Source organism: Spermophilus citellus (genome assembly GCF_964194105.1).
Source record: "Spermophilus citellus genome assembly, chromosome: 1".
Taxonomy (NCBI): domain Eukaryota; kingdom Metazoa; phylum Chordata; class Mammalia; order Rodentia; family Sciuridae; genus Spermophilus; species Spermophilus citellus.
This window is the reverse complement of record NC_138182.1, coordinates 244,772,111-244,795,243: the sequence shown is the minus strand read 5'-3', so window position 1 is coordinate 244,795,243 and position 23,133 is coordinate 244,772,111. Positions and strand designations below refer to the sequence as shown.

At 33.4% G+C, this 23,133-nt stretch overlaps 1 protein-coding gene across 1 annotated transcript in view; it reads right to left on the bottom strand.

Annotated features, from left to right (window-relative positions):
• Positions 1-2,311: 2,311 nt before the first annotated feature.
• DHX29 (DExH-box helicase 29) overlaps positions 2,312-23,133 on the bottom strand; it is a 46,743-nt gene continuing 25,921 nt past the window's right edge. The window contains exons 12-27 of the mRNA XM_081306649.1: positions 22,776-22,919; positions 18,685-18,861; positions 17,789-17,929; positions 16,592-16,736; positions 16,354-16,471; positions 15,054-15,138; positions 13,360-13,448; positions 12,237-12,365; positions 12,082-12,157; positions 11,130-11,354; positions 9,923-10,059; positions 9,061-9,154; positions 7,107-7,409; positions 6,270-6,401; positions 4,664-4,760; positions 2,312-2,628 (exon numbers count right to left, since the gene is read on the bottom strand). Coding sequence (XP_081162775.1) covers positions 2,567-2,628; positions 4,664-4,760; positions 6,270-6,401; positions 7,107-7,409; positions 9,061-9,154; positions 9,923-10,059; positions 11,130-11,354; positions 12,082-12,157; positions 12,237-12,365; positions 13,360-13,448; positions 15,054-15,138; positions 16,354-16,471; positions 16,592-16,736; positions 17,789-17,929; positions 18,685-18,861; positions 22,776-22,919 — 2,154 coding nt within the window. The 3' untranslated portion in view covers positions 2,312-2,566. The remainder of the gene's footprint in view (positions 2,629-4,663; positions 4,761-6,269; positions 6,402-7,106; positions 7,410-9,060; positions 9,155-9,922; positions 10,060-11,129; positions 11,355-12,081; positions 12,158-12,236; positions 12,366-13,359; positions 13,449-15,053; positions 15,139-16,353; positions 16,472-16,591; positions 16,737-17,788; positions 17,930-18,684; positions 18,862-22,775; positions 22,920-23,133) is intronic.

Genomic DNA, 23,133 nt, shown 5'->3' with positions numbered 1-23,133 from the left:
AAAAAAATCTAAATCTAGTAGCCTTAGTCCATAGCATCTATTGACAATACTCCTGGTTCCAGAAACTCTCCCTCCTTGGCTTCCATGATAGCCCTATCCTGGCCCTTATTCATCCAGCATTTACTAATTACCTGTATGTGCCAGGCTTTGAGCTCAGTATATATTAGTGAAACAGTCATGAGGCAAAGTATGGTTTAGTGGAGAAGACAAAAAAACAGATCTGAGAAAAGTACTATGCTGTGTTACTAACAGGGGGATGTACTTCAGTAGGACGGTTTGTTCTATAAAGATGCAGTACATTATTGCAGAATTTATGTGAAAATGCTTAAAAAACTGCTGGGCATCTTCTAGGAATTGAAAAGGAGTCTGGGGTGACTGGAGTACCATGAGAAATGGGAAAGCAGAGAAAATGAGGGTAGTAAGGTCCAAGTCATTTAGAACTTTTTAGGTTACATATAGAACTTTATATTTTGAGAGTAATGGGAAGCCAGTAAAGGGTTAATCACTCAAGTGGTATAGCTTTTATCTTTCAAAATAGGGAGTTCTATGAGATTTTAAAATTTAAAAATATTTTCTGTTCTTTGATGATTACTCAACTCCTGTATCTTTTTCTAAAAAATATTTAGTTATAGGTGGATGCAGTATCTTTATTTTATTTTTATGTGGTGCTGAGGATCAAACCCAGTGCTTCATGAATGGTAAGGGAGTGCTCTACCTCTGAACTACAACCCCGGCCCATCAACTCCCATATCTTAATCATGTCTGAAGAAGACTAACTTTATGACCCTAGTCTTTTTGTGTATATGTGGTGCTGGAGATTGATGTGAGCCACTGATTCACAATATCAAAGGTATAATGGTTATATTTCAGAAATTTAAGTAGTTCTAGAGTCATGATGCTTCTGCCACTTATTATCAGTATGATTCTAAACAAGTTATTTCACTTCTGTGTGCCTCAGAGCACAGAGAAATGGGGTTAACACAGTTAACTACCTCACAGGATTTTGTGGAGTACATCAGTTAACAGACAAAACATTTGGGGCACTAGCTTGCCCATACAAAATGACTGATCAACTTTAGTTCCATCTGTAGGACTCTAGAGTTCCTATGCCTCTGTGTGTCTCAAGCTGAACTGCCTCTAGCACCCCATCTAGCTCTTTCCACTGGCATTCTTCTTTATATTAACGGCACTAAGGAGGGATTCCAAACTGTTGTCACATGGACTCCCAGCTGTCAAATTCAAATTCCTTGCTATACTGCAAGTAAAACCTAAAATTAGAGACTGTTACTAAGTATTATTATTCACTTCCATCTATATATAAGTTGATTATTTGTCAACAAATATTAAAACTGAGTATCTGAGAGTCAATTGTACTAGGTTTCTATAAAATTCTAATCTTTTGTCCTTCAGATATAATTTCTACCACGTGATCAAGAAGGACTGTATTTGAAGTTCACTAACAATCTACTAATGTAAAATGAGAAAGTAACCGAGTGCAGTGGTGCATGCCTGTAATCCCAGCAGTTTGGGAGGCTGAAGCAGGAGGTTCGCAAATTCAAAGCCAGCCTCAGCAACAATGAGGCACTAAGCAACTCAGTGACTGGGGATATGGCTCAGTGGTCAAGTGCCCCTGAGTTCAAAAGATTCTCAGGAAGCAAAACAAATAAAATGACTGAAAAATATCTAAACCTGCATGTGGTAACACGTGATAATTCCAGCTACTTGGCTGTGACAGGAGGATTTTGAGTCCTAGGCCTGACTAGGTAACATAACAAGACCCTATCTCAAAAAAAAAAAAAAAAAAAAAAAAAAAAAAAAAAGTAATAAAAAGAAAAAAATCTATGCATGTTTTACTATCTCAACTTACCTGTTCATTTGTGGGTACCAAAAGTTTGGTTCAAAGGTGGTAATGTTAAAGCTTTGGAATGACGAAATAGGGCAAGCTATCTAACCCAAACTTGATAAGTAAAGCATTCGTCATTTCTGGCCATCCTCCAGCACTACATCTTTATGTTTTCTGCTACAGAAAGAGGTGGAATCTATTGGTTGTACACTTATTTAGGTTCCAATTTTGAGTATCAATTGTTAAATAACTTCTGAAGTTGTTCTTTTTTATGGAAATTTAATTATAATTGCTTTTAAGTTCATTTTGTTTTCTGGGCTAAAATGGTCTAAATTCTCCAAACCTCAAGGGCTGGTAGAGGATGAGGCAGCTACTCAGGAAATCACAATACTAAGTTATAGATACTACAGAAGAGGATGAGGCAGCTACTCAGAAAATCACAATACTAGTTATAGATACTATAGACAAAGGTCTTGCCCTTAAGGCACATAACGGTGTGCAAAACATGGATGATACCAAAGAATTTATTGTAAATGTAGTGGCAAATACACTGAGAATAATCATCATTAAAAAGTAACTAGAAAATTACACATGTTGAAAGTCTGTGCTTTTTCTTCCCCCACCACTTTTAGGTTAATGGCTAGTACCAACATTTTAGATAATGAAATACTTAATAAGATGGTCCATTTCACATAATTTCACGATTGTATCTTCATCTTAATTTCAGTATCCATTACTATTTTCTGTTTTAATCAATTCTGTAATGATCTGTAGAATCTTGTCATCTGAGTAAAAGAAAAAAAAATACCCATGAATAAATTCAACACTGGCTAACTTTCCAATGTATATGCATGTAAATAAGAGGAATTCTCTTTAAAATATTTTCTTAAATTAAGAATACAAAATCAAAACCAACAATATTCACTATTTTATAATACTAGAGATGCCTATAAAATATTATTTGTTGTCCTATAAATGTTATCTATTATTATAGTTTCACTATAATTCAACAACAATAACAAAAAAAAATCAACATTTTGGAAAAAAGTCAATATTGATTAAGTACAGGCTAAGGTCCAAAGACATAATGTGGTAAAAATGGTTTCTTTTCTTTGTAAGAAATAATTTCTTTAAAAATTCAAGATAAGATGTTTGCTTACAACTTTTTCATCTGGTTGAAATAATCTGAAGGTCCTATTGACTTTTCCATGTTCCTCAGAGTATGGCAGGATTTCCATAAAATGGGCAAGGAAGAAGAAACTGTTATCAGTTTCTTCATGTTTAGACCAAAGGAAATAAAAAATTCTCACAGGGAAGTGTTCTTGGAGAGGTGTCAATGGGGAAGTGACAGGCTTCTCTACATAACAAAGGGAACCAATACCCACTGATTTGACAAACATCAAGAGAGGAGGCATTATTTGCTAAGGTTGTTTTGTTAACAACTACTCTGAAATTGTGACTTCCTAAGAATCTCATAATCACTCTTTTAGAAAAGTTGTAATTATCAGAGCTAATTCTAAATTCTAATACTGAACTCTGCATTTACACTTGGTTTAAATGCTCTGAATTTCAGTGGTTGCAATGGAAATTTAAAAAAAAAAATTGTAGTTGTAAGTGGACAGAATGCCTTTATTTGTTAATTTTTATGTGGTGCTAAGAATCAAACCCAGTGCCTCACACATGCTGGACAAGTGCTCTGCCACTGAGCTAGAGCCTCAACCCTGCAATGGAAATTTTGACAAATGTTATGTGATGGTGTGATGGGAAGCATATAGCACCAACAGGAAGATATTCTCTTCCTACAACTTCATTCTAATCAAGTCTCTATTATACTACCACTAGTTTACAAGAAATACAGGGACTAGAAAACATGTTAAATCAAAGCATAAGGATGTAACCAATCAAAGCCTAAATGTGGAACATTCTCCATTAGAAACACAACCCAAATTATTAAATGAAGTTTGTTAATTTTAATAAATTGGATTTAAAAGGGGGATGATAGTAAAGCAGAAGTGTACAGAATAAAAGACTGAAAAAAAAATGGCTACAGGTTTCTCCTATAGAGAGATCAGTATGTCTGGGATAGTCCTTTGGACCCTGCATTTTTATAACTGTCAGGATGATTTTTATGGTTTGGGAAGATGACTTAGGTGTCAATTTCAGATTTCTGTTGAAGGATAATTATTTATTTTTTACAGATTAACAATTCTGCATTTGTGAGAAATGCATGGTAAACCTAACAGAAAGTTCCTAATTCTTATTTTCTTTTTTTAAATAACTATGTTACTAGTTTACTAGGATGCTAGTTAAGTAGCAAAATTTTATGCTCATTTTTATTATCCCTTTTTTTTTTCTGTGAAATGGTCAGTTTAGAAGCAACGTTTAGAAGAGGTAGGAGTTAAAAGATTTTTTTTTTTCTATTTTTTGATACTAGGGATTGAACCCAAGAGTGGTTAACCACTGAGTTAACCCCAGCCTTTTTCTTTATTTTGAAACAAGATCCTGTTAAATTGCAGAGGGCCTTGCTGTCTTTGAACTTGTAATTCTCCTGTCTCGGGGTCCTTTTCTCTGGGATTACAAGTGTGTACTACTATGCCCAGATAAACTAAAAGAATCTTAAGAGAATATGTAAGTTGTGAATAATCAGAAATTATCTGAGTTTGATGGAATTCAGCATAAAATAGATTTTATTAAAATTTTTTTAGTCACATGGAATTTATAACTTCAATGTGCTATCGTGTACTTTAACTTAAAATAAATTATAAATACTGTCTTCCACATATATATTCTCTTCCACTGTCATCAAAATCAAACACTTACTTTCAAGGGACATCTTTGGATTTTCAAGCTTTTTTCTTAAAACAGAATCAATGAGAATTCTTAGCTGCTTGAAAATTACAGCTATCTTTACAGGAGCCTGTTGAGAGAAGATGATACATTGGACAAAATTGATCCAGGTGAATTTGAGTGTCTTTAAATAAATTAAGGTAAGACTATATATCTTTCATCTTACCTGTCTTAGCAAAGCTTGATTTTTAACATAAAACACAATGGAAAAACATTAGCAAATTACTTCTAGTAGTTAAGCTATGCAAACATATTGATATTCTTACTAAATTTGATATCTGTTCCCCAAATAAAGCAACTATTATTCCAATAACTTTTCTTATATAACTCGCGGGAGTTAAGACTAAAGTTTGGGGATGGAAATTTTTTAAAAGCTTTATTGAAGTATAACTTAACAAACCATAAAAACGCACTCATTGTTAAGTATCTAATTTCAATGATTTTTAGCAAATTTATAGAATTGTGCAACCATCACCACAATCCAACAATAGAAATTTCTACCACTTAAACTTTTTTACAAAGTACCAGATAATTTTTTTTTTTTTTTTTGTACTGGGGATTGTACCTTGTAGTGCTCAACCACTGAGGCACATCCCCAACCCTTTTAAAAATATTTAAAGACAGGGTCTCTCTAAATTGCTTAGGGGCCTCACTAAGTTACTGAGGCTGGCTTTTTTTTTTTTTTAATTTTTTTAGATGTAGATGGACACAATACCTTTATTATATTTATTTATTTTTATGTATGCTGAGGATCAAACCCAGTGCCTCACATGTGCTAGGCAAGCACTCTACCATTGAGCCACAACCCCAGCCCCTGAGGCTGGCTTTGAACGTTCGATCCTCCTGCAAGAGCCTTCTGATAATGCTGGGATTACAGCTTGTGCCATTGTGCCTGGCCAGATACATTTTTTAAGTTACATGTAAAATTCACCTCTACAGTCCTGGGCATACAGCTATCATGGTGAAGCCTAATAAAATTTTTTAGATTTGCTTAGTTTAAGCTGGTCGATGTTGATGGTGCTAGAAAGAAACAGATGCACTTATTGCCAGAAATAAGCATATCTAGGTTTAATTTATACAGAGAACTTGACAATATGTATTAAAAACTGAATCTGGTCTTTGTGTGGCCAAACACAGTGGAATGAATGATCTTGAATTTGGGGATCAATAATTCTACATCTGAATCTTGCTCTACCAATAACTAATCCATGTAATCTAGAAAAGTATTTCTGTATAGCAGCATCTCCATAGAAAGGAAATTATAAAAAATATCTAATAAGATTATTAAGATATCATATTTGAGATAATCTATAAGAAATTAACTATTGATATACCTAACACATGACAAGTTAATAATTGTTACTGATAACAAATATATATACTTTTATAATAGCAATATAATTTGATTTCTAAATTTAATAGATTTAAAACCATACAGGCAGGATAAAATAAAGACGTCATTTATTTTAAATTGTAAGAAGAAAGTAAGTAAACCTCAATAAAAACTTAAAAATCTACTTCAATGTTATTAGAAGTTGAAAATTTTTATATAATGAATAAAATCAGCTGTGCTCTGTACCTGAAAATAGATCCAGCCATCAACAGAAAGAAGACGTTCTCTGTGTTGAACTTCTATATCACCACCAAAGAGTAAAACTGGAAAAGGGGTTATTAGGGTTGTTTCCCTCAAATACACTCTGGCATACCTTATCTACATAAGAAAAAAAAGGGGAGAGAAACAACTTCACAGTATAAAAACAAAAAATTCATTTATCTGTTTCATATAAGCATTTTTCAATAATGTGACTCTATTTTAAATCATTCTCTTATGTGAATTTTTAAATTCTGCAATAATTACTATTGTCACCTATGTATTAAAAGGCATTTTAAATATTATCTGTAAGGTTGAATTATATGCCTTGACCATAAATGAAACTATGTATAAGTATTTATTTAATGATATTAAATAATTAATGTCATAATAATGTTATGATTACATTTCAGAGTTTCTGGTTTCTAGATAAATGTTCAGTCAGTCAATAATTTCTCATGTTTTACATTTAAGTTTGATAATATATTGAGTGTTTTCAAGCCAGTGCTAGAAATTATGGATTCTTGTTACTTGGTCTTTTTTCCCTTTTGAAACTTTATTAACTGATACCTTAATTAACTATCTGTTATAACTGTCTTTATTCCAAGTACAAAATTCAGAGAAAATTCTACTATTTTTCTCTTATTAAATGAAAAAGACATAAGTATTATTTTTGAGAAGCTATGTATGTACATCTAGATTTCAAACACAAAATAGAATAGCTCAATTTGAGAACTAAGTTAGATATTTGTTGGGACATAACTTGTTATAAATGACTTCTAGAAAAATGTTCTGAAAACTAGAATTTAAGAACAAGTACTTTACCTTCTCCTGGTATAAGAGCCATCCATGAGTTTGTAAATCACGATTTACTGAGGATGGATGTACTTGTGCTTTGCCTTGGGCTGTTTCCACTATGCAAGCCAATTTTTCTGTAACATCCACTGACTTTGTATAGATTATCTTCCCCACATTGTCATACAGTCCAGCAGCCAATACAGCTTTAAGAAGGGCAATTTCTTGGAAAGAGAGGGTCTGTGAGGCTCTGTTTTCCTCCCAGCTGGTAGAAGTTGAGGCAGATGAAAATCCTGCAGCCTTAACCAACTTTATTAATTCCTGCTTTACATCCTAGATTGATTTATGATTTTTAAAAAAGACATAATCACAATTGATTAAAATAGAGAAATTTCCAAATAACTTTGTAATTTGTATTACTGTTTTCCATAAAAAACAGACAAGATGCCAAATTATTATTTAGTTGACTATCACCCAAATTAAGTTAGGGTAGAGAAAAGAGACACTGGAAAGTTAAGAATTAGAGCCAGATCTTTCACCATGCTAAGATTTTAGATGTTATAAAATATAAGCATTTCTATGAGAGCTGTTTCAGTAGTAGCTATCCTTTTTGTACTCAATGAGGATGGTCACAGAATAACAATGAAAAAGAATTAAAGAACTGTGATTACGTTCTCTACCTTTTGTCTCTGGGAATCTCACCTTAATTTCCTAAAGAATTGGACTTCTTTTAATCTAAAATTGTGACCTAAAACATTTTTCTACCTTTAATAGTGCCAATCAGCAAAGATTACTACAGGAAGGATGAACATTTTTCAAAGTACACAGGATATAAGTAATTAAAAGGTGACATTTACACTTAGGATATTCTTTAGGCTTTTGGTCTGGGGTAAAATAAACACTGATTCCAGGGGAGGAAAGACCAAACAGCTGCTCCAACACCAGAATTGGCAAAGAGATCTAAAACCTTACAGGTCAGAGTAGGTGAAGAAAAGGATCAGACAAAGAAGGCAGTGAGAGACAATCTGGAGGTTGGGGGAAGGTAAGGTTTAAATTAAAGGAGAAAGGGCTAAATTGAAGAACTTGCCACCTTTGGGCCAAGTAACCAGTATTTCCACATACTGAATCTCAGTCAGTTGGCCCAGAGTGGCTATTTTCAGAATGTAAGAAACTCTATAGGATGATTTACCTGGTTTGTTAAAAAAATGAAACAAAACAAAAAGGAAAAAACAGGAGGGGGTAACTATAGATTAAGAGACTTAAGGGATATATCAACCAAATTTAATGGGTATTCCTTGTTTGGATCATGATTTGAATTAACTTAAAAAAATTTATGAGATCATTAGGGATATTTAAGCACTGTATAAATATTAAGAAATTTTTGAAAAGGTGTGAAAATATTAAGGAAAACAAAAATCCCATATTTCAGATATACATAATGATCTGATGCCTTGGATGTGCTTGAAAATAATCTAGAGGGCAATCAGTAGGAGAATATAAATTAAAACAAGATTGATCACATGTTGATAATTATGGAAGCAGGAAATGGTTACCTGGAAGTTCATTATAATAGTCTGTCTATATTTTAGTATATTGAAGAAAACAATTTTCCAGATTCAGAACTGTAAATTATGCCCCTTTGACATTCTTTTTTTAAGTGGAACCGAGACTGATAGAGGTTAACTATCCTACTTCCCATACTAGTGTTATTTCTAAGGAAATATGCTGCCTCTTTAAAACAAAAAATCATTTCCCAAATATATATAATTGTTAAGTACTATTTTAAATCACTTTGTCATACATATTGGTTACTTGTTGGAAGTAACAATGGAACAAAAATTATAAGTTTATTAATTCAGTAAGTATTTATTAAATTCTTACTGTGTGTCAAGCACTATCCTATACATTCTTCTTCTTCCCCCCTCCACCTAAAAATAAGCCTATCATAGTTTTCCATCTGACTTTAGAGAAGTGTGTTAATTACCTCTAGGGTTAACAGTGATGTTCTATTAAGAAAGTTCCTTCGGCAATACATGATTTCAGATCGATAGCCTCCTTCTTGCCGTGCTTTCTTCCATCTAGATAAATGAAATGTTGATAAATGAATAAAGTTTGTTTTCTTTCTAAGCTTTCTTTTTCAGAGGTTATAACCAAAGTAAGGTTTAATTAAATTATAATCATTTAAAGAGAAAGGTTCTTGCTTTTTATAGCAGCTACATTTATATAAGAATTTCAACTACAACATAAACTTTTTGTTTACATATAGTAATAAATTACTAAATGACTCCAAACATGATAAATGAATATATGTAATCTCAAGAAAATTGTTTTTAAATTTTTTTTTTCCAGAGAGAGACAGAGAGAGAGAGAGAGAATTTTAATATTTATTTTTTAGTTTTCGGCGGACACAACATCTTTATTTGTATGTGGTGCTGAGGATTGAACCAGGGCCACACGCATGCCAGGCAAGCCTACCGCTTGAGCCATATCCCCAGCCCTTGTTTTTAAATTTTAAAGAGCATAAAACTATGAAATTCTAACATACTGTGACAAATGAAAAAAAGTTGAAATGTCAATAATTTTAATGACAAAGATTTCATTTCTTAAAAAGTAAATAACCTCAGGTCATTAGCATATTGATACCATGTAGATTCTTTCTTTCTTTTTTTTTTTTAAGAGAGAGAGAGAATTTTTTAATATTTATTTATTTATTTTTAGTTTTTGGTGGACACAACATCTTTCTTTGTATGTGATGCTGAGGATCGAACCCGGGCCACACGCATGCCAGGTGAGCGTGCTACCGCTTGAGCCACATCCCTAGCCCACCATGTAGATTATTTCTTTACCCTAGATAAGCATTGTAGATTGTCAGATGGTCTGAATCTGCCATAGCCAAAGCTGATTTTGCAAGATCTGCTTCATCTTTTCGACCAATTGGTGTGGTAAAAGGAGACTTCTCTGTCATAACTGCTGCCAATGTTGCCTATCCATAAATAACCAAATAATTTATCATTAGAAGTATACACTGAAACAGATTTATAAAAGAAAGCAAATCATAAAACAATCACACTGTAAGTTGTCCTTATTTTTAATAATACCATATTCCATCATACCTAACTTATATTTTCATTTTAAGTAGTGACTCTCAGTTTCATTTTAAAAATGCATTACTTTATTTTTATTTTCTGTAGGAGGTAAGGAACCCAAATTAGAGAAAAAAACTGAAAATGTATATAAGTGATTTATAGTCTGTCATGTAGGTAGAGGCAATCTCAGAATCACAGCTCAGTTATCTTAACTCCTACTGCTAAATCATGGATTGCCATGCCCTTTAAGAAAATATGTTTAACTTGTTGCAACTTTTCAGACAAACTATCATGGTAGAGGTAATTTTTTGAATTTGGCACAATCCTGGTGAGTAACCCCTTCCTCTCTTCCTTCTTCCCTCCCTCCCCATCTCTCTTCCTTCTTTTCTCCTTTTGTGGTGCTAGGGATCAAATCTAGGGTCTCATGCATGGTAGGCAAGTGCTCTACCATGAATGACATCCCCAACCCCACACCTAGATCTAATTACTAAAGAAAAAGAGAGAAAATAATAGTTGTTTTTAAACAACCTTTATTTATACCCAGAAAAGGACACAGCTTGATAAAGACAGTGCAGAATATGTGCCCAAAGATTCAGACAGATGCATAGAATGAATGAATGAATGGAGAAAACAGAATCCTGATAACTACTGGCCCAGAAAGGGAACACAGATAAAAGAAAAAAAAATAAGTTTTGATTCTACTTTTCAAAATCTGTGGTGTTTAAAACTTCCTTTGAACTATCTACCATATATTCAACTAAATAAATATTTCAAGTGGGTTGTTTGATAGCAAAAGTTCAGACAAACTGAAGTCACATAACAGTACCTGTAGTATACTTAAGTGAATGAATTAGATTTTCAAGTATATAAAATAAAAATTTAAAATTTAAAAATTATTTCCAAACTTGACAATTTCCTAGCAAAATGACATTTAAAGTGAAGTAGCAACAGTATCATTTTCACTTACCACCGGATCGAGACAGCCAAATATGGCACCAAAAATAAGCATCTTGCCAATTTTGACATTCACAGGTAAAGCTGCAAGGTGTTGGCCCAATGGAGTCAGTTTAGGTTCATTTAGTTCACAAGCTCCAATTTTTCGGAGTAAATTCATTGCATTGCTGATTACTTGAAGCTGAGGAGGATCTAAAGCTTTGGATAGGAAATCCTCAGGAGAACCAAGATTACATTTCTGCAGATTGAAAGAGTGATAAAATTGGTATGTGAGCAAAAAGAATTGATACTACACAAACAGTGGAACTAAATTTTGAGTTCAGTAAAATTTTAAGCAAAGAGGGTAAATGTGTAAGGTTATCCCTATTATTTTTCTTATAGTGGGGCTGGGGGAAATGTATGTATTTGGAGGCAAAGGTAGAAAAGAGGATGAGATCTTCCGGTCCACGTTTTTGGTTTCTTCACTACTGATTTTAGTCAAAACTCTAAGAAAAGGAGGATATTATCAGTCTAGAAGTCCTTGGTCTGTTAGTGCTTCTCAATTTCAGCATTACTAAAAGTTTGTGCTGGGTAGTACTTTGTTTTAGGGAGCTGTCCTGTGCGTTATTCATATGTTCAGCAGTATCCCTCATCGCTACCCACTAGAGACCAGGAACATTTATCCCCTGCCAGTTATGAAACCCAAAAATGTCTCTAGACAACTCCACATGTCCCCCTGATAAGAACTACTGATCTAGGTTGTATTTCAATACATATGCTGTATTTTAATAGAAAGTATGAGTATTTATGGCAAAATCAAAGCACAGTGGATTTATACTTATAAAAAGATGGAAAGGAGCACATATTAAAGAATAAGATACTTGAAAATCTATAAAGTAACATAAGGCAAGATAAGTTTATATTTTTTTTTTTTGTAAAAAGAGTGAAGAACAAAAAAATTCATCTAAGTTCCTAATAACAAATACCATAATATGAAGACATAATTCCTCCAGAGGTACACGCAAGATTTCAGGAACAGAATAGTCCATAAAGCCTTCAAATCTGAAAAATAAGATAATATTTATCTGGAATGCCACCTAGTATTGATTTGGGCTTTTTGAATTTGAGTGCGGTGCCATACCTCTCTCTCGTGTATAATCGAAAGCAGAAGCCATCTCGGACCCGCCCAGCTCTCCCCTGGCGCTGCAGAGCACTAGCTTTACTCACAAAAGTTTCGACCAAGGAACTCATTTGACTGCTTTCATGGTACCTAAAGAAATGTTTTAGGAGAAAATAAGTAGATAACTCACATCAAAATTGGAAAAACCCAGAAATATTTAACTCTTAACATTAAGTTAAAAAGTAGGTTGCTTTGATAATGAAGTTTTTAATACCAAATTAAAAGCTCTAGTACAAGGAAAAAAGACAAGCTTGTGTCACTTACCCTTTCTCAAATTAATCTGATCAAGGATTGATTTTTTTTTTTTTAGTGGAATACCTATGTAACAAGAATTCTTTGAAATAGTTTCAGAAGTGCTAGTGTCAACATTAAAATTCATCATACCTTTCATAAGGTAAGTTAAACATTGAAAACATTTCCTCTAGAGGTACAATCAAGAACTTACTTTTTATTTGACAGTATTATTTTTCAAATATTTCTACAGTGTCCTAATATTAGGAATAGTGTATGTAATTATAAAGTAGTAAAGGCAGTGTACCCAATTTATGCAATATAAATATTAAAATATTTATAAAGTAGTAATTGTTTTGTTGGTGATTTAGTTAAGATTATCTGTTATGTTTCAGTTACTGTACAAGGCACTTTCAATTAGGATATCTTCATTTTTCTCACTTACACATAAAAAAACTGATGATTAGAAAGTTTTTACTTTCTTCAAGATAACAAATCAGAGATTTAAATCCAGCTGACTCTAGATTTATGTCCTTTTGTTATTATCCCACAAATAATGTTTTTGTTAAACAATTTATTTTAGAAACAAATCTACAAAAAGTAATGTAAAAAATTTTTAGCACTTTCCTAAAAGTAGTAGCACAATGGCCTCACAACCCCATGAAATGAAATTCTTAACATTTAGCCTCAGACATTTTAAAGTTTCCTATAGCTTTTCTAAGGCTTTTTGCTTTGGGCAGAATTAAGACATTTGGGATTTTCCCTATATGATTCTGTAATTTCTCCTAACAATTCAAGAGCCCCAAACTCTTTCTAGGTTAAAAATGTCTTGATCTGGGAAATTCAAACTTACTTATTTTCTTTTGTTCTTCCAGTATCAATTACAAATACAACATCTGGAATAGTGATACCCGTCTCTGCAATATTTGTTGCTAAAACAATCTGAAAATAAACAAAACGCTAAAACATTTAAACAACCTTCAGCAACATATCATCATTTAAACTTCTTTAGATAGTTTGAACTGATGAATTTTTAGTATTGTTCGTTTTTGAGACAGCATCTCATTAGGTTGCCCAGGCTAGTCTCAAACTCATGGGCTCAACGATCCTCCCACTTTAGCCTCCCAAGTAGCTAAAATTACAAGTATGCATCATCATGCCCAGCAGAACTGATGAATTTTTAAAAGTGAATTTCAATTTCATTCACAAAAAATTTGTTATTATTTTGTAATTAATTTGCTCTAGTTTCATCAGCTCAGTTTATTAAAGTTGATTTTTATGATAAGAAAAGCAACATTCCCCTAATTCTAGTAAATCATCTTAAAAATGACAGAAGTAGAATGGGAAACTGGGTCAGTGAATGGAGACAGCTCAGTACAACCATTCAGATTTCTTAGAAGGAAAAAAAAAAAAAAAGCAGATGATTGACAACTGCTTACTATCCTGCTTCTTTATATCTTTGCTTTATGAGTTTGTCCTGAATTACCTCACCTGTAAATCAGGAGGTAGAAACAGATAAATTCTGCAGTCTAAAATCTCTAGTTCTAAAATTATTAACAGTGATTACTGAATAGTGCAGTCTTCTGCATTTTTATGTTGTTGTTGAATAACTGGAGATAAAACTTAGGAAATTCTGAGTCAAATCCAATAAGCATTGCTCTACTTCTGTGTATTTTGATATTGAATAATTGCTTCTTATTCATTTATTCTAGGAAATGAAACCCAGATTATGAAGAGCTGGATGGGACCTATGTGATCATTATATTTCAATAGTGTTTAATTTTTAATTTTTTTCCTTTGGGTTAAGAGATGGAACTCTTTTCTTCAAACAAAATCTTACAGGGAAGCCCAAATGTTGAAGATCAGAGCACAGTCTCAGGATCCCTACAGTTCTCAAGGCACAGTTAGAAAATCATCAGTTTGATTCAACCTTTCTTAAAGAAAAGTGAGGTTGAGTAGTTGTCAAAGACTACACAGATGGTGGCAATTTAGCAACTAGAAACCAGGCCTCTTGCATTACAGTCAGGCTCTTTCCAACAGCTATATCTTTCCCATAATTCCTAGATTGTGCTCAGAGAAAGGGTTCAGAATCTGAGATACTCTTTGTCAAGAAGAATCCTGAGGAGAGGACAAAATGATAATACTGAAACTATTTCCATAATATAATGATCTTTGTACTATAAAAATATTCAGGAAAAAAAAAACAGCTTAGAAATAGGAATTCTCCTGGGACTTAAACAGCTCCTAATATCCAATTTCCTTCAAAATGCCTTCCTGGGAAAAGTAGTGATTTATTTTTTTCACAAGCAACATTTATGCCATATTCTCAACTACTATTCCCGTCAAAAGTCTTGTCCCTTTAATAGCATGTAATGTAAATATTCAAATGCTTGAGTTTTAATATTGGGTTCACTTCTGACTCAAGCAGAGCACTAGGAGTCTGTCATGAGTAAGTACTTAATAATTTCCTTTGATCATAAAAAGTCATAATGTTTTCATGAAATATGATCAGGTGGATCACTATAAATTTGATGTACTGAATTTTACCTTCCTGACTCCTGGAGGAGGAAGTGTGAATGCTGCTGCTTGATCTTGAGTTGAAAGAATAGAATGCAGAGCTATCACCTTATATCTGAAAGTTAAAATCATAGTTCTTAGCAAGAGTTTCTCTTTAGAAGACACTGCAAAGAATAACAAAGTTTATTTGCATATAGAAAGCAATTTTCAAAGGTTTATCATGAAAAATTTAAACACACAAAAGTTCACAGAATAGTTGAATAAAATCCCATGTAATATGAACAAGTTACAGATTGAATATCCCTTCTCTGAAATGCTTGGGGTTAAGAATTGTTTCAGATTTTTAAACATTTAGAACTTTGAATTTTGTATTAAGGTGGCTCAAATTGTGTATGAAATATAGGGTCTAAAGAATTTTTTAAAATGTCATAATGTTAATGTGAAAACCGTGATATCAATAGTAAACTATATCAGAACAGATGAACAGTTGCTTAAATATGACAATTTATAATGTTGTTGAGTTATTTTGTGGGGTGGTGCTGGGGATTGAACTCAGGGGCCCTCAATCACTGAATCACATCCCCAGCCCTATTTTGTATTTTATTTAGAGACAGGGTCTCATGTGTTGCTTAACACCTCACTGTTGCTGAGGCTGGCTTTGAACTTGCGATCCTCCTGCCTCAGCTTCCCGAACTGCTGGAATTATAGGCATGTACCACCATGCCTAGCTTCTTGTTGTTTTTATAAGATTAAGTGGACTGGGGGGAGAGTCACCATTTTATGCTTAATCACAGGATTCTTTCTACTTAATCATACTAAGAAAATAGAACAAATGCAGCTATAGTATGTAAAAATTTTTACTATATGAAATGCTATAATAGAAATATTAAACACAAAGATTTAACTCACCGTTTACAATTTTCACTTAAGGTGAAAAGACTTTGAAAACTCTGATTAATACTTTTTGGTTAATATGTATTTTTTTTAGTTGAGGGTAGATACAAAATACCTTTACTTTATTTATTTATTTTTTTTAAATTTTAAATATTTATTTATTTTTTAGTTCTCGGTGGACACAACATCTTTGTTTGTATGTGGTGCTGAGGATCGAACTCGGGCCGCACGCATGCCAGGCGAGCGCGCTACGGCTTGAGCCACATCCCCAGCCCCTTTTACTTTATTTTTATGCGGTGCTAGGGATTGAACCCAGTGCCTCACGTGCTAGGTAAGTGCTCTACCACTAAGCCACAACCCCAGCCCAAGACTTTTAATGTTTCAAATGTTTTTCTATCTTAAAATTACAAGGAATATAGTGAAGATTTGTAGTTACCGTTCAGAATAAAATCTTCTATCATTTGACAGGAGATCATACAACTGTTGAATATGAGCAAGACCTGGTAAAAAGACCAATACTGCTCCTTCAATATTTCTGAATTGGGGACTTTTGTCTGAAATTTTTAAAAAAGATAAAATATTGAAGATTAAAAAAACAGCATCTAAAATACTAATAAAATAGCTAATAAAATAAAGAAATATTTTATCAAAACAGAGAGACACTAGAAATATACCTAAATATACAAGAAGTTCCAGAATGAGATCCAGGTTGATTTTATGAGGATTCATGTAGGAAATAGCATGCTGAGTGCGGTTGCTGTACTTTTGGTAAAAAGGATTTAAGTCGGCACTTGTTCCAGTATAAACTGGAATGTGTTCCTAAAAGAAACACACCACAGAGAGCTGAATGAAAACATTAAATATTTTTGTAAGAAAAACGAAGTTATTTACATCCATTCAAATCTACTTTTTTCATTGTCACCATTACTGATGTTAAAATACAGCAAGAGTACAATTTTCAAGTGGAAAAAATTTAAAACTTCAAATCTCTCCTATAATTTATGTATTATTCTGTGGCATTTAAAAAGCAGTCAGGCCAAGAGAGGACATAATAATTTTAATATGGTAATTTATACCTACTTCATTCCTTCTACATTCTACTTTGGCTATAAATTCCAATAATCTCTTTTGAAATAACTAAACTTTTCTAAAGTTGTTTTTTTAGTTTGTAATTCCTATCTTTGGAATTTTAGAGAAAGATTTTAGCTTTTGCTTTCTGGGGTTATCTGTCTTTTAAAAGATAAAGTAACTTTAATTTTGTATTTCTATCAGTTTGGATATTTGCATGAAATACAAATGAAATGTCATAGATGTACTCAAAATGCTGGATGTAGTACCACTGGTTAAAATGTCAGATAATGTAGCTTTCCTGATGTTTCTAAAAGCACACAATTGAGACTAACTCCCTAGGAAGAATGTGCTTGCCCCAAATAGTGTCCCTATATATCTAAGACTGGCTGTTGCCAGGAGGGAGGGTACTAAGAAGACCAATGGCAAAGATCTAGATTTTGGGCCTGCACCATCTAATCACTTATGGTGAAAAGGCAAAGTATATAAAACCACTATGAATTTACTCCTTAATAATTGATCACTGCTATGAAATTGTTATAAAAGCTGCTTCTTATTTACATAGTCCTTGAATTTTTTATATATTTGAATGGCCCAGAACAATGAAAGAGAACAATTACATTACAAATTAAAGACTATAAAACAATACTTAAAAGATGATCTTTAAACTTTATTCACACTCGTATCTGTTTCTCTTCTACCAAACTGTACCCAAATCTACTGCATGAGCCATATGAAATTCACATGGCAGGTTATGCCCTGGATATCAACACTAGATCTCTTTCAAAAGATTTTCTTCTTACGTGGTACTTTTTTATCCCCCCAGCTTTGCCAGTGACATTAAGGGTTATTTCTTCTTCCTCCTCTAGAAATTTTTGACAATATTCCGAGTCTTTTTCCAACACAAAGCCTGTTTCTTCTATTATATCTTCAAGATGAAAAACCTGCATAAAGTAAGGCAGATAAATGGGTGAACCCAAATTCATTTCAGAAATATAATAAAGAGAAAAGGGGGGTTATCACCTTTTGAATGTTACTAAACTAGATTATGAAAACAATTTTTTTCAGTATTACTTGGAAATGAAGAATTTTGTTAATACAGGTGGGTTTGTCACTTAAGTCTCAGGACAAATTACATTATGATGTATTTTTTAAATGTGAAAATGGATAAAAGAATAGAGTTCAGCAGCTGAACTAAAAAGATAAGCATTAAAATCAGGCAGAAGGGGCTGGGGTTGTGGCTCAGCGGTAGAGTGCTCGCCTAGCACATGCAAGGCCCTGGGTTCGATCCTCAGCACCACATAAAAATAAATAAATAAAGATATTGTGTCCAAATTAGGCAGAAAAGAAGCTTCAAAGGCGACCCTAAGTTTGAGAATAGGTTAAAAAAAAAAAAAAAAAAAGGAGTTCTTTAAAGCCAGGTAGCCACTCTCAATCTGGATATAATGGTTTTAATGTAGAACTAAGTTTTATGTTCTGTAGCCCTTAGGTCAGTTGTCAGAACACTCCTTTCCGTCCTGTCCTCTCTCAGGCAAGGCAGCACCAGCCATGTCATTCTCAAGGCTATCTCCAGGCCCTCTCTCGACTTGTAGAACCCAAGGAATAGTTTGGGGCTCAAACTACAAGGGACTGTGTTCTGGGAAAACTCTATGGTACGAATGCAGCTTTTGCTTACACACATACTACAAGAAAAACTTACCTCAACAGGATAACTTCTTCCTGAAATTCTGAGAATAGGGCAGTGTGTGAAATACGTAGAGAACTTTTCACTGTCCACAGTGGCACTCATCAGAATCAAGTGTAGATCAGAACGTTTCTGTAAGATTTCCTTCAAGATAACTAATAGGAAATCTGATTGGACACTTCTTTCATGAACCTAATATAAAGATATACCAAAATTAATCATATATAAGGTCTAGTAAGAGGTTTAAACAATTCCACTTGCCACACTGTAGGCTTCTACCCCAGGATATGGCTTGGAGATCAGACCACATGTGGCTGATAAGAGTAGGCTGTCTCTCAAACTTTACTTAACTCTCTGCTATTAATATAAAACTCTACTATTACCACTACAGAAGACAGATGGTTTATCTACTATGTAGGAAAAATGGAGATAATCAGTAGCAATCTGACAGGTTCACTATTACCATCCACCAAAAAGAATTTTATGCCCTTCACTGTGAATCTCCTGTACAGCATAAACAAGATATATTCTCAGGACTTAACAAATATCTGCTAAATATACAAGTCTATCTTCTTTCTGTACTCTTATTTCTATCCCTTTTATAACAGACTGAAAGTAGCACAGAAGATAAACTACATCAAGATAACAAAACTGTGTTCATCATTCACTGGCTTGGAAGGCAGGCAGTAGTGGTTAAGTGTTTGAGTTCTGGAATCAATTATTTGGGCTTAGTTCTTGGCTTAGTGATTTCAGTCAAGTTATTTAACTATCTCCAGGTCTATTTCTTTTTCTATAAAAGGAAAACACAAATTATGTAAACTTCATAGAGCTGTTGGGATAATTAAATGAGGTTAAACAAAATCTTCAAAACAGAGCCCACCAAACAGTAAGTTCTCAGCATTTTGTTAGATGCTGAGGTTTCCAAAAAAAAATCCAGACAGTTTTCTTTATTTAAGGATTTTTAGTCATTTGGGATATTGTATATGGTGGCCCAAAATCACATTGATGGGTAGCTAATTCAGGTGATCAGGAAAGGTACCAAGAAAAATTGCCAATAATTCTGAGAATTGAATGATGAGTTTGAAAAAAGGTAGTGGGAAGATAAAAAACAAAACAAAACAAACAAACAAACAAAAAACCCCAAACAACAACAACAAAAAAACCACAGGATGAGAAAGGGAGGACAGGGTGTTAGGTCAAGGGACACCAGCATATAAAATCATGGTATATTCACAAGGCCCTATGTTCAATCTCTAGTATCAAATAAATAAATAAATAAATAAATAAATAAATAAAATAAGATGGAAAGGGAGATTGTAATGTACTTCAGGGGAAAATAGAAACTCCAGAGGTACCCCGTTAATAGTTGTGTAAGATCATGTTAGAGAGCTGAGACTTTATGCTAATAAGTCAAGGAGGGCAGTGATTAAAGCATTTTAAAGCAGGGGAATCATGTGGTTTGTGTTTTATTTTAAAAATAAATGCTCAGGAGTCTGAGGCAGGATTGAGAGTTCAACATCAGCCTCAGCAACTTAGTGAAGACTTGTCTCAAAATAAAAAATGAGGGGCTGGGGATGTGGCTCAAGCGGTAGCGCGCTCGCCTGGCATGCGTGTGGCCCAGGTTCGATCCTCAGCACCACATACAAAGATATTGTGTCCCCCGAAAATTAAAAAATAAATATTAAAAAATTCTCTCTCTCTCTCTCTCTCTCTCTCTTTAAAAAAAAAAAGAAAAGGGGATGTGGTTCAAAGGTTAAGTGGTCCTGGGTTCAATCCCTGGTACAAAAAAAAAAAAAAGGTTACTGGCTATAGTTGGTCAATGTAATAGAGGAGAACAAAACAGAAAGCTGAAGTTCAATTCATGAGAGGCTTTTATAGTAATTAATAAGATGTTGTGGTCTCATACAAGGGTGATACCATTGAATTTAGAAAAAAGTGAATGAACTGCAGAAAGGCAGAATAAACATGAATAGGTGAAAGGATTTAGGGGACTTGGGAGAAAGAAAAAACTTAGATGTTTTTACTTTGGGGGTTTGACTAGGTGATTGTCAGGATCATTCATTGAGATTCAGTGAAGAGAAGGGGCAAGATACAAGGAATGAGCAGAAGGGGTGATGCTGAGTTTTGGAAATGCTGAATTCCAATTTCCTGAGACTGAAAGTATCTAGAAGGTGGTTGGATATTTACATTTGAAGGTCAGGGAAGAAAACACCTGATGGATGACATGGGTCTGGCAAACCTCATCAAACAGATGATAATCAATACAGATAAAGATTGCATTAAAAATAAAAAAAAAGAAGATAAAATATGTAGACTATTAAGATCACTTGGTATAGGTGTTCAGAAATTGTATGTAAGTATATGAGCAGCCAGCAAAAAAAGTTACTTAATGTACACATTGACTATAAACTAAAACCAATCATACAATTCCCCAGGGAATGGCCAGTAGTACTGTTTTGAGCATCTTCATAAAAGAGTCTTGTATAATATAATGAACTCTGCCCAACATCTCTTACATCCTTATATTTAACAAGATAATGAATTTCACCGGGCTTATTTTATTCTTACTATATTGTTCAAGGGGTTGATGGTATGGCAGGGAAGCTCAATTCTGTTAATCATGTCTACAATATACGGCTAATACCAAACATCAAAGAAAACACCTTCTGGAAGTTAATCTGGTTTTTAAATTACAGTTCATCTGGATCTATATTTACCAAGCAATTTTCTGCTAATAATTTGGAGGTTCTGGAGAATTTACTGACTGACGGAAATAATTCAACTCACCTAGGAGTAAATATTTCTCATTATAAATATATTTTTTGCCTCATTCTGACTCTTGATGGTACTGATATAATCTAGGTCTAGGCCATGCAAAGCCATAGCTGTGACACTCATCATCCTGTGCACCCTATGGGTAACCCTTCCAGGGAGAAGGAGTTACCCAAGGGCCTACTAAACAGCCATTTGGCCTCCTTCTAACATGTTAGTGATAAGGTACAATCTGCCCCCATTAAGGAAAAAAGACTCCTTACATAAAAATTCCTATACTTACCTACTACCACAATATTAATTATTAATATTTCTATTAACATTTTCTAACCAAAAGGAGGAAAATAACAAAATAATCTCCATGTTGTTGTTGACTGATTAAAAATCACTGAATGACTAAATTTTTACTATTGCTTTCTTAGTGAATGAATTAACATTTACAAAAAACTTCACACCAGAGAAATTTTTAGTATTTTCTTAATAATAAAAATGCTATATATCTTATCTCTTTTTGAAAAAAAGATACACAATCAAATTACTTAACATAGATAGGCTAGTATGCCATTTAAAATAATTATAGTGTGAAACTTTTGGTATAACTCAGTGTGTATTCCAATTTGATTCAAGTAGAGGTAGGTACATCTGGAGAGAAAAAAAATGACATATTAATGATTTTTTTTTGCCTTTTGTTTAAGAGTTAGAGCAAACCTTTTAAAAACTAAGAGGCAGCATAGTGGTAAAGAGCCCAGACTGGTGTCAGAATACCAGGGTTGAAGAACTTACTGGCTATGTGAATTTAGCAATATGTGACATCTATGTACTTTGATTTCCTCAACTGTAAAATAAGATATCTATTTCATTAGGTTGCTGGAAGGATATAATGAATTTATATAAGAGAGTGTGTGTGTGTGTATTGGTGAATGATCCTTTGAATAATATCTAGCATATATCAAATATTAAAAAGCATTTATTAAATAATTAATGAGACAAAGGTTAGAGAAAATTAAATAATTATTATTTGTAAAGTATCTGGCATTTGCACAGACAAATGTTACCTAGTATTAAAAGTAACATCTTTCTGTTTTTTAAATTTTTATTTTTGCTGCCCTGGGGATGGAACCCATGAGCATTCTATCTCTGAGCTATATTTCAAGTCCTTTTTATTTTGAGATAGGTCTTGCCAAATTATCTGGCTGACTTGAACTTGGAATCCTCTTGCCTCAGTCTCTGGAATAGCTGGAATTACAGGAGCGTGCCACTGGGCATGGCAGAAGTAGTATCTTTAATAGAAAAATGTTAGAATCTATTTGGACACAACTATAAAATTTACTTACCTCATCTACAATAACGTGAGACACATTAGTTAGAAGACCATCTTCTTGAAGTTTCCTTAGTAAAACTCCTGTAGTACAATAAAGTAACCGGGTAGATTCACTAGCTCGAGATTCCATCCGGATCTGATATCCACACAAAGCATTCTGAAGGAGAACACAAAGCTGTGATTATACTCTCACAAGTAATTTGGGAAACAGGCTGTAAAAAGTGAAATAAAAATAGGCTGGGGATGTGGTTCAGTAGTTAAGTGCCCTGGTTTCAATCCCTGGTACATAAAAAAAAAAAGAAAAAAAAAAAAAGAGAAAGAGAAAAGAAAAAAGAAGCATAAATGCTGATCTTGCTGCTATAGAGTGGTCT